This window comes from Papilio xuthus, unplaced genomic scaffold (assembly GCF_000836235.2).
Source record: "Papilio xuthus unplaced genomic scaffold, Pxut_1.1 DF826961.1, whole genome shotgun sequence".
Taxonomy (NCBI): Eukaryota; Metazoa; Arthropoda; class Insecta; order Lepidoptera; family Papilionidae; genus Papilio; species Papilio xuthus.
This window is the reverse complement of record NW_013531688.1, coordinates 1,912,856-1,923,800: the sequence shown is the minus strand read 5'-3', so window position 1 is coordinate 1,923,800 and position 10,945 is coordinate 1,912,856. Positions and strand designations below refer to the sequence as shown.

Genomic DNA, 10,945 nt, shown 5'->3' with positions numbered 1-10,945 from the left:
TCTTAGCCAACATCTGTGTTAGCATGTCCGTCACTTTCTGTTGAGTTTTCAACAGATTTCTAAAGGAGACATCATCACGAGATCTCATTTCCTCTCCGATTTGCTCGCTTGTAAATATTTCATCTTTACAACAATCCACGTTGACCGCTTTGTATTTCGTTTTTGGATATTGTTCGAGTTTCTCATGAAACTTTTTTATGTTACTTTGACTTCGTGGACGATAAACACCTCGAGGTTTTGTTTGTTTTGTTTCTCTACTTTCATCATCACTCATTCTTTTCTTATCCGATTCTTGTTGCTTTTTAATTTTATAATCATGTCTGATATTATTTACAATTTGATTGTTACGGGTTCGTACCGGTTTATGTTTTATTATTGGATTGGTATATTTAATTTTTATATTTTTTATTGGATAATTTTGTTTATTTCTATATGGTCGTCTTGTTGTTATAATAACGTGATTGTTTAGGAATGCTATTGGCTCAGATATAGGTACACCAATCGGTGGTATTTCAATTAGATTTGTTTGAAGAGTTATTGGTGTAGATTTTAAATTTGATGTATGATATGTTTTTAAAGGAGGTGAATCTCTTTTAGGTAAAAATGTTTTTGGTTTTTGGACTTCATATTTGAATCTAGAAGATAATTTAGATTGTGGACCTTTGTATATATTATATGTATTTATATAAGGTGAATTTTTATCCAATTTTAATGGTTTACTTTCAATTGGTAAATAATAAGGGTATTTGTTTGGATTCTGTCGTTGTTTTGGTGTAGTGTAAATTGGAAGAATCTCACTTGGTTTCCTGTATATACTAAGGTTATCACCATTTCTGTATTTTTGTAGTATATCCAAGATCTTAGTGAGAGGGTACGGTTTTGCCATATTTTGTCCGCCATTATATCTTGGAATTAAATTTGGTACGGCATTGTATCTCGGAATTAAAGCTTCCAATCCTTAAAATAAAAGAAAATTTACTTTATATTATGTTTAATATCTTACTAATATTAAAAAATGCATTGTTCAGATGTATGGATGTTTGAACGTATCTCCGGAATGGCTTAACGGATCTCGCTGAAATCTGTCATAGATGTAGAACATAGTCTGGAAGAACACATAGGCTAGTTGTTTTTAATTCCAAGCGGGCGGCAGCTAGTCAAATATAAAGTCTTACCTTTTTCAATAGTAACAGGCAACTTTGTTGTAGTTTTTCTTTTTAAATCTTTTAGTATCATAGCCTTGACATCTTCTGCAATTTTTTTTATGATTTCTGGTGGTAAAGTGCTTGACGTGTGATCTTCGTGATATATTTTATATCTATGTTCTGGTTTCCTTGTAGTATATAAGTATTGCGTTTTTTCTATACTGTATTTGACATCCATTTCGTCATGAATAGGGTTGTGTTGATACTTTGATTTGAAATGTCCGTTATTATTCATGTTTATTGGTTTTAAATTTTTGTGCATAAAGTTTTGTTTGTGATTAATTTTTGGCTTTTTATTAAAATCACTTCCTTCGTGGAAATTGATGGTGTGTTGTGAATTATCCGTTTTTAAATTTTCATATTCATTGATGTGTTGTTTATCTTTTTCTGACAAGTCGTCTGTGTGTTTTGTTTTATTATTATTTTTGTATACAATTTTTGAATAGTTTATTTCGTAGGAATATTGATTTACGTGTGCGTTTATATCGTGTTTTTCAACACTATCATTGTCGGGTGAATCTAAAATATATTTGAATATGTCTGTATCGTCGTCGGTTACAAAATCGACGATTGATGTCGCTGCTGTACTGGTTTGGATAATCATTTGTTTAGATTTAAAAAGTGGTAATAGACTTCCTAAATATTCTCCTTCAATAATATCTTTATCGCGTAAGTTATTGTTAATTATTAATTTAGAAAAATATTCATTGTTAGTTGAATTGAGGAAATTTGAAAGCATATTTTGGTTATGTTTCGGATTGTCCGTGGTCGTTTTTTGATTTTTTTTACCGAATCTTTGCCAAAAAGATATAACATTATGGAAATCTGGTTTATTGTCTGCATATTTTAGATTTCTATTTGCATTTGGCCCGAGGAAGAAAGTTGTGTGATCATCGTAATTATTTGTTACTGCTGTTCTTTTGTCCCGCGCTACGATCACTTTCTCGGGCGATGTGGCTTTTGTTTGATTTTTATATATCTCTATTATTTTTCTTGATGACACATCATTAGATAAATCTGAAATTTTTGGTCATATGATTACAGAATGTTTTAAAATTGAATCAATTGAATAAAAATATACCTACCATGTAATTGTTTGATTACTTCTTTGAATGTAGACGAATTGAGTAATGTATTTGAAATATCCACATTACTGTTGTTTTCACAATTCTTACGTAGATCCCTGAATAATAGAAGATATAGAAATATTGGCAATTTGAGTTTTAAAAGTTCTTGCTTAAATTATATTTCAAACAAGATGATTTTTTAACTTGAATAAATTCAATTAATAAATATTAACTTTAATGCTATTGAAAGATGAGATGTATGGATGGATGGATGTTAGATGTTTTCTCCAGAATGACTCAACGGATGTCGATAGTCTGGGAGATTACAAAGGGTAATTTGGTATTTTCATGCGTGGCGAGTCGCAGGCAACACCTAGTACTTAATATTACTTTTTTTAACGTAAGCGTGGTGTTAAACATCTTTATCTTGTCCGAGGCTCCTTTAGGTTATTAGTTAGTTAAATAAAATTAAATGTTTGCTTACTCATTTTTGAATAGTTTCTTTGTGGTACTTCCGTTGATGTCGTCTTTTTGCCCGCCACTTAGCACCAACACGCATATTAAATCTGAAAGTTTATTGACTTAAAAACAAAACAATAACACTGTAAAAGACACCGCATTTGAAGCTTTTAACTAGCAACTATAACGCTACCGGATTGGTTTAATAATTACTAATTATCGTCCATTGGTTGAAATTAAAAACTTTAAATTTCATTTATATACATATAAGTATTTTATATTTCCATCTGTTTTTTTCTTGATTAATAATTGACAATATATCTATGGGAACCTTTTATTGCTAAGCGCGATGTTTTCTCAGTGCGAACGTATATTGTGACACGCAACGTACATGAGAGAACGGCGACGGCCAGCAGCGCCCGCCGCAACATACTGCGCCTTATCGCTCACTTAAATATCAATATTTTACTTTCCTTTTGCTCCGTTTGTTCGACGTCTCCATTATGTTGCCGACACTTGACGATCGATCAACCTCTTTACTCACTTTTTAATGCTACGATTTACATTTTGTCGTATACGAAGCAATTGTAGATGACAATTAACACACACAAATGATTGCTACAAATTCTAAATTCTATATATCTATGTATTCTATATGTTCTTGTATGCTGAAACTGAACTTCTGAAAATGATAGCGGTTTTAACACTTCTAGCATCCAGGACGAGGTTTCCGCAGCGCCTTCTTTTTTAATATGTATGACGAGGGCGGGGGTTATGAGAGAATGTGTAATTCGCATACCAGTTGCTCCCCGTTCTGTCCAGCGCAGAGAGTAGAGTGAATACTTACTAAGCTAGCGCGTACCATCTTTCGACCAAATCTCTACTAACACCAGGTGGGATCGTGGTCAAGCGCTGGCTTACCAAACGTAAAAAAAAGCACCCAGGGCGGTCGCCCAACCATACCCTACCCTAACGCCGGCCCTGGCTAGACACTTGTTACACTAAATCAATGGTCCAACTGTAAGAGAGCCACAAGCTTCTGGTCCCCATTCGTGACTTCGAGATTTTCATTCCAAGATTTATAATTTTAATATTCTTTGTGTTTTTTTCAGGCACGATTCCTTCTATCAAAAGTGAATCCATCACAGACACACAACAATATGTACGCGTACGGCGGGGTGAGTAACTCTGTTTAAATATATCGTTGTCTCTGTCCATTACAAGGCAAAGAAAGGGATGACAATATGTTGAAATATGAATGTTTCCACAGTATTGACGTGGCCTGTGTTACTGCACGGCTTTGTCTTGATGTTGCCTGTAATCATATCACTATTAAAAAGACGTAAATTAGATACAAAAATATGTCTGTTTTTATTTAACAAGCTTATATAAAGTATACTAGTTTTTTCTTTATAGTTCTGTGATTGTTATTTTGGGTTCGATTCCCAATTGAGCAGATGTTAGTTTTTTTTAATCTAAAGATCATAATTTAAAGAGATGGAATAAATAAATGATAAAGAAAATACTCATGTTGCTTGTGTAATTCCATTTTTATCCAATTACTTCTTTACACTCTTGCATATTTAACACGTTCAATGCCACAACTGTTTCCCATCACAGTAAATCAAACGGTGGCATTGAACGTGTTAATTTTTTCCTTATTAGATTAGTAATTGTTCATTTTACTTGTGTTTCATTTGCATGTATAGACTGACAAGGATATCTGACCCGGTGGGCATAAACCAAACTAAATTATGATAGCTCACTAGCGCCCTCATGCCAATATCAAAATAGGTTTTATTCGTACTGTAGCTGTCACGTTTTTTTTCTTTTATGTCGTTATCTATGCCCATGTAGGTTTTATATATTTTCTGACAGTGACAGATCTGGCCGCGATAGATGCGCCTCTGTTTAGGGGTCAGATATCTTTGTTTAACTATAAGCACCATCGGAGCATGGTTTGATTGACGTTTTTTTTTGTTCCATCATGGTCGCGTCGAAACACCAGGCGATGCCGATACCATCTGCGGTAGTGATATTTTTTTTTTGTTTCATTCAATTTTTACAAGGTTTTTGGGTCACTAACATAATTACATTTTTTTATTTAAGAATGTATCGTCTAACTTAACTTATACGATTTTTTTCTTATTGAGACAACTATCGTTGAGTGATCTTAATTCTGTAAAGACGAATTATTTTATATATTTTTAAAACCCCCAGCCAAGGATTATGTCAAAGATTTTTTAAATTACCGACCCCCAAATTTCTATTTTTATAACTTTGAATAAATAAAATAGGTAAATGTAAGTTGCTCTCTAAGTAAGTAAATAGTTACTCTAAGCTTAATGTTGCACTAACAAATTAATCTCGCTTTATGTGCATTTTGTTTGTATAAACTTGTAAGTTATCATTACCGAAGCACGTGTACAAAAACATTAGTCATCTTTTCATTCTTTGAAAAGTATGGATTACAGTTTTTGTACAGTTGTTTCTGTAGTGGACCACGGAATGGTGAGTATTCTTTGGCCCGACTGACCATGACTTTATCTGCCTTCTTGTTATTTCTATCTTTGTAATCCGAAAACACAAAAATCACTAAAAGAAAGATATTAAAAGTATAAATATATAACCTATAGATAGAATTTCACCGATTTTAATCGAGAGTTCATTTTCCTAATGTTTAATATTTTTAATATGACAACACTGAAGAAATTTACCTCTAAATAAGCCCCCGGAGGCCTTTTTCGCCTCACATTTAAAGATTATAAATCTATGATTAACAGATTAAAATAGTAGGACACGTATGTTTTAATCTGTGGCATCAGAGAGTACAAAAGTACTATATCTCAATTATTTGTTAAATTAAATCGTCACTTTAATTTAGAAAAGGTGTTGGGTTTATTACAATATTTAAAATGAATTATGAATGTTTTTTTTAATAAATCTTGTTTGTGATATAGGACGGTGGCGCTCCTGTACTGACGGACGACGTTTCGCTTCAAGTCTTCATGGAGCACCTCAAGAAGCTCGCTGTATCTTCCACCGCGTAAGCCTCGTCGAGATGTGACGCGTTCTTTGTATCTACAATGTTCTCTTACAGAATAATATATTCATTGTATCACAAATAAAATGTCGTTTTTGTCTAATCTCGTTCTTTTATTACCAGTTCTAACCTTGATGTTAAGTGATTAACTCTGCTTATGACGTCATAAAAACATTTTTAATAATTCGGGTATTTTATTTATGAAATTATTATCTGATATAATTTGAATTTTTCTTGTGAAAACGTTTCGATTGAAATTATAAAAACATTCCTAGCATATACAGTATGTTCTTTTATTTATCTAAATACAGAAATTTTGTTAATTTGTGTCCATCACTAAATAATTTTTATATATCGCTTGTCATAATTTTTTTAATGCTTGTTATTGTGACATAATTGTTTTTTAATTTAAATTTTTCCAAATATATGATTATCATTATTGGCCGTGTTAAATTATTTTTTTTAATCTATGAAAAAGATGTGTAGAGACGATTTGGAAGTTAGTTCTGTAAAAAACATTTTAGCGAGTAATGTAATATCTTCCCTTTGTTTATTTCTTTGTATACTATAAAATATGTAATACAATAAAATGTTTATGGTAATTTTAATTTTATTTACAATCTTCCTAATATAAATGCGAATGTTTAAATGGATGTTTGTTTGAAGGTATCTCTAGAACGGCTGATCGGATCTCGATGAAATTTGGCATACATAATTACGATTCTTAATTCCGCTCGGACGGAGTCGCGTTCGACAGCTAGTCTTTCACTAAAATAAGTAACCCGCACTAGGGCAGTGAGGTTGACTATGGGTTAGTCACTTAGGGTATGTTCAGAGCCCCTCAGTGGAGACTTAAGTGAGCTGATGATGATGATGAAATAAAACAACATTTGAATAAATAATCATATTTATCTACAGAGGCGATATACATAATATACACGATAACCTTTAAAAAATATTTTTTGGTCGCTCCTTTCGTAACTCCTGCGTACAGTGCATTTAAAATGCATTAAATCGTAAATTAAAATGCAATTACAAACAAAAAACTACTAAACAAGCTGCTAATACCATTTATCCTTTAATCTAATAAAAAAACCCTTAGCTAAACACCAACAAATAGGAAATTAGTTACACCAAAGAATTATTTTTTAATCTCCAACCATTCCGAGTCCAAAATCTCCGTTTAAAACATATTGTTATCTCTATTTTGTCAAAGATAATGACAGATAATATGTTTCATGCAGAGATTTTGTCTCAAAAATCAATGGCCATTCTTAATAAAGAGGTTGTATAGGATTACAGCCAGTATTATATTGAGGATATACTTGATGCAATGATCCTCTGATCTCTATTAATCGATAGGTTATTGCTTGGAAATTACTGCATTTGCTTTGTTTCAACTTCAATGTTAAAGTTCCTGATAATTAACTCTATTAGTACAAATTCTCACCACTGCTACAAACCGCAAATGTCAACGGCAAAATGGGGAAATCAAATTGTTACAAAATATCATAGTTTTTAGCCTGTTCATATATAAAGGTCAGGACACTGACCTCACAAGATATCAGCTAGATTGATCGCTTAGAAATAACAGCTATTACTAGGCACTATTATTGATTTGAGTTTCCAATACTGCTAGTCAACGCCACTATGACAAAAATTAAATAGAAACAAAATTTGGCTTTGTTAGCTTGTCCAGTGGTATATAAAGAGGTCAGTGACTTGATATATCTGTTCAGGACTGCGGAGGTCAGTTTAGGAATCGGATGGACATCTTCTGCTCCACATCGGTGCGTTCCAGCGCATGACAGAACTCTTCGAATGAGATCATCTGATCGTTGTTTGTGTCCGCTTCAATTATCGTACGTTCAGCAATGCTTGTCAATTGTTCTTCACTATAATTGAACAAAAATATAATGTTAAATTATAATTAGCAAGCAACTGAAGTATAGTGTCTGTGACTCAGGGTTTAAGAACTTGACTTGCAATCTGCAGGTCCTTGATTCGAATCCCGCCATATACCAACGTATTTTTAGATTCATATACATACTATTAACTGATGTTCGTACAGTGAAAGAAAGTATCGTAATGCAACCTGCATATATCTGCAAAGAAATTCAAAGATATCTGTGAAGTCAACTTGCACTGGGCTAGCATGATTGACTATGACCTAGTCATCCATAACTTAACGTAGACTCTGAGTCCCTCGGTGAGGATGTATAGTGAGCTGATGATGATGAAACTGAAATATTAGCAAGAATAACTCACCTTATATTTACTCCCACCATCATGTGAAGGATAGCCAATAGCTCATCTCTTGAGATCTTTCCATCATTGTCCAAATCATACATTGAAAACGCAACTAAAAACAAAAGAGAAATTTGAAATATTGTAAATAATTTGTCAGTATTGTTTTAAATAAATATATGCACAATCAAAAAAAATTGCAGATTGTCTTATTTAGGAAAAAAGAAAAAGGAATTAAGAAAACAAAATTAGGTGGCATGCTCCTGCATACAAAACTAATGCTTTGTATATGTTATGCTAGTACAGTAGGACTATGTTGTTCAAAATCAGTTTAGTCACACAACTGGCATAATGTTAACACTTATTGGCAGTGAACTAAAACAGGCCATGCCAAGCTAACTACTAGCATAACGTAAACGAGACATAACTGTCTCAACAGTGCCACTATCACCATCACATAATTTGAGGAGCTATAGTACACTTACATCTTAATTTTTCTTCTCGACTATTCAACTTATTCTCTCTATTCTTCCTGATTGGTCTGAAATGCGCCAATACGCGCATGAACTGTAGGAAGTTGACCCTATCATCATGACTCTCTGCAAAGAAGGAATGTACTATCCTCTCACTGAGTGGGTTGATTGCTAGTTCCGGTATCCGCAGGAAATCCTCACGAGCTAATGTACCGCAGTCATTCTTGTCTAATGATGTAAAACGGGAGTACAAACGCTCTATCTGATTTGGTGTGACTGGAAATATAATAAAGGTTATTTTTTACCACACATACAAATTTATAAATGTCTTGTAACTAAATAAATAATTGCAATAAATCTAGATACTTCATGAATAGATGTTTAATATTGATAAAATTATTTATTTTTTGAATAAAAAGTATCCAGACAAGAATATTTTATTATAACAAAATAAGAAAATTTGACTCTTATTAAAAGATATTTGATCTAGCATGGGCTTTATCAGACTTGTACCTTATACAAGCATAAAATTGTTGAAACAAAGAGAGAGAAAAATAAAATGAATTTATTAAAAGATAAGCATATTACAAAAGGATCACAAGGTTATGTCAAGGCCTTTTTAACAATGGATAGATAACATTTCCATTTATGTGCAAGACAAAAATCAAGATGCATAATTATTTGTTAGTTCTATACCAATACTCTTAAGACAAAATTTTATGTTATGTGTATTTCAAAGTATAAGTAAATTATAAATAATACAGAGAATTTTATAATTACTAGTTTTATATATAATCTAGTTTCCTTTAAGATAAGGTAATATATAATCCATGAAATGACTGTCAATCTTTTAAATTTAGTTAGAGCAAGGTCACAGCAATTTGAAATACCTTTAATATAACTAAACTAAATATTTTTGAAGAAATGTTATTCGAGTAATTCACGGACTTAATTCGTGTATTACACATTTCTAATAATACTTTAGTTATTTCCATGACATACTTACAGCCAGTTTCTTCTTGGATTTGTGCGATTTCTTCCTCTCTCAGTAATAACGACGATTTGTTTCCCATTTTTCAGCTTGCTTAGTATTCACTTGACCTTTCTCTATATAAGCAACTGATAAGTTCTAAACTCCAAAGGTAAATACGTAAATAATAATTGATTAGTCACAGTATTGTGTGAAGGCATGAAATTGCATTGTTAGAGAGCACTTATATAACGTATTTTAACGTTAATGACAGTGTAGTTTTTAAAGAATTTTCATAACGTTCAATGTTTTATAACGATTGTGCCACCTAGAATAATACTTATTGGCACAAAATAAAGATGAATAAGTTTACAACTTTTTGACAATGAACATTTGGTTTTGGTTTAAATGTCAATGTCAGATGCTCGTCACATCACAGATTGTTATTTATAGCACAGACTATATTCTAAATGCTGTGTTAAATAAGCTAAAAAAATGATTTCAAAGTTTTGATAAAAATTGCATAAATTTAAATGAGTAATTCAATATTGAGCATCTCAGGATTACGTTTGATATACGTCACTAGGTTTAGGGTTACGAATTCCTAAAATTAAAAAAGAAAAAAAATACAATAGAAGGTACTGCAAAAAAACGCTTTCATATGGAAAGGTTTACCAAGAAACGGAAAAATAGTTTTGTCAGGGGGTGGAAACTTAGAAGAAGGACGATTTGTATGGAAAGTGGCGCCATCTTTTAAATCTTGGTAAATATCATTTCATCTCTACTTTGTGTCATCGAGACATTCATGTGTCATCAAACCGCTACGTTTTTTCGTATTTCTATTTCTGTTCTTGTATTCTTAGTTAAATGTTGTTTCATTCATTTTGTTTTTAATTAAAATGTGTTTTCGTGAAAAATGACGCTGTACGCAACTGTGTTTTAGATGGACTGATTATGGTAAGTTACAATTCAATAAAAATTTTCATGTTTTTCCCATACGTCAGACTCATTGAAACATTTAAATATTTTCGTATTTTGGTTTAGTTTTTAGCACCACAGTGATTTATCCTTTCCGGTTATCATATTGAATGGTGCCCTACTTCTAATACATTTTACATATCAGTTCCTATACTTGATAGGAAATCACATTCTGTTTGTTTGTTGTAGGTGCACATATACACGGTTTCCCCCTTCCTGAGAGACGGTCAGAGATGTTCAGAAAATGTGTGCCAATCACTGGAATTATAGAGCCATAAACTGATGTGTCTGAAATTAGTAGGTGGGTCTATGTGTGTATATGTAAAAAATATATTTTTTTATTTGTAATTTTTTATTGTAAAGAAAAATTTGCTAGCCTATGTTGTAAGAGAATATGTTCAGAGTGTTTAAACTCGCAAATAACTACAAATTGCCAGTTGCCAGCTTGCATATGACTGAAAATATTTTGGGGTTTGGTTTTAATTACAGGGTATGCATTCTTT

At 32.1% G+C, this 10,945-nt stretch overlaps 2 protein-coding genes across 3 annotated transcripts in view; one reads left to right on the top strand and one right to left on the bottom strand.

Annotated features, from left to right (window-relative positions):
* Positions 1–5,877, top strand: part of Sec23 (transport protein Sec23) — a 12,642-nt gene extending 6,765 nt beyond the window's left edge. Inside the window, exons 12-14 of one of the 2 annotated variants that reach the window (XM_013315486.1) lie at positions 3,844–3,909; positions 4,740–4,760; positions 5,692–5,877. In XM_013315486.1, the coding sequence (XP_013170940.1) occupies positions 3,844–3,909; positions 4,740–4,760; positions 5,692–5,781 (177 nt within the window). In that variant the 3' untranslated portion in view covers positions 5,782–5,877. The remainder of the gene's footprint in view (positions 1–3,843; positions 3,910–4,739; positions 4,761–5,691) is intronic. The other variant, XM_013315487.1, reaches the window with a different exon arrangement.
* Positions 5,878–6,828: 951 nt separating this feature from the next.
* Positions 6,829–9,871, bottom strand: elm (calcineurin like EF-hand protein 1 elm). Its single transcript, XM_013315064.1, has 4 exons — positions 9,501–9,871; positions 8,507–8,770; positions 8,043–8,136; positions 6,829–7,669 (listed from the first exon to the last, which is right to left on the bottom strand). Exons 1-4 carry the CDS (start codon positions 9,565–9,567, stop codon positions 7,525–7,527), a joined length of 570 nt encoding a protein of 189 aa, XP_013170518.1. The 5' UTR covers positions 9,568–9,871; the 3' UTR covers positions 6,829–7,524.
* Between the last annotated feature and the right edge of the window lie 1,074 nt (positions 9,872–10,945).

What these genes read in the sequence shown, in the direction of transcription:
- elm (XM_013315064.1), bottom strand. Translation starts at nt 9,567, where the DNA reads ATGGGAAACAAATCGTCGTTATTACTGAGAGAGGAAGAAATCGCACAA. An exon ending in AATCCAAGAAGAAACTGGCT is followed by an intron (nt 8,771 to 9,500) that starts GTAAGTATGTCA and finishes TTATATTTCCAG; the next exon opens with TCACACCAAATCAGATAGAG. An exon ending in TCGAGAAGAAAAATTAAGAT is followed by an intron (nt 8,137 to 8,506) that starts GTAAGTGTACTA and finishes TTTTGTTTTTAG; the next exon opens with TTGCGTTTTCAATGTATGAT.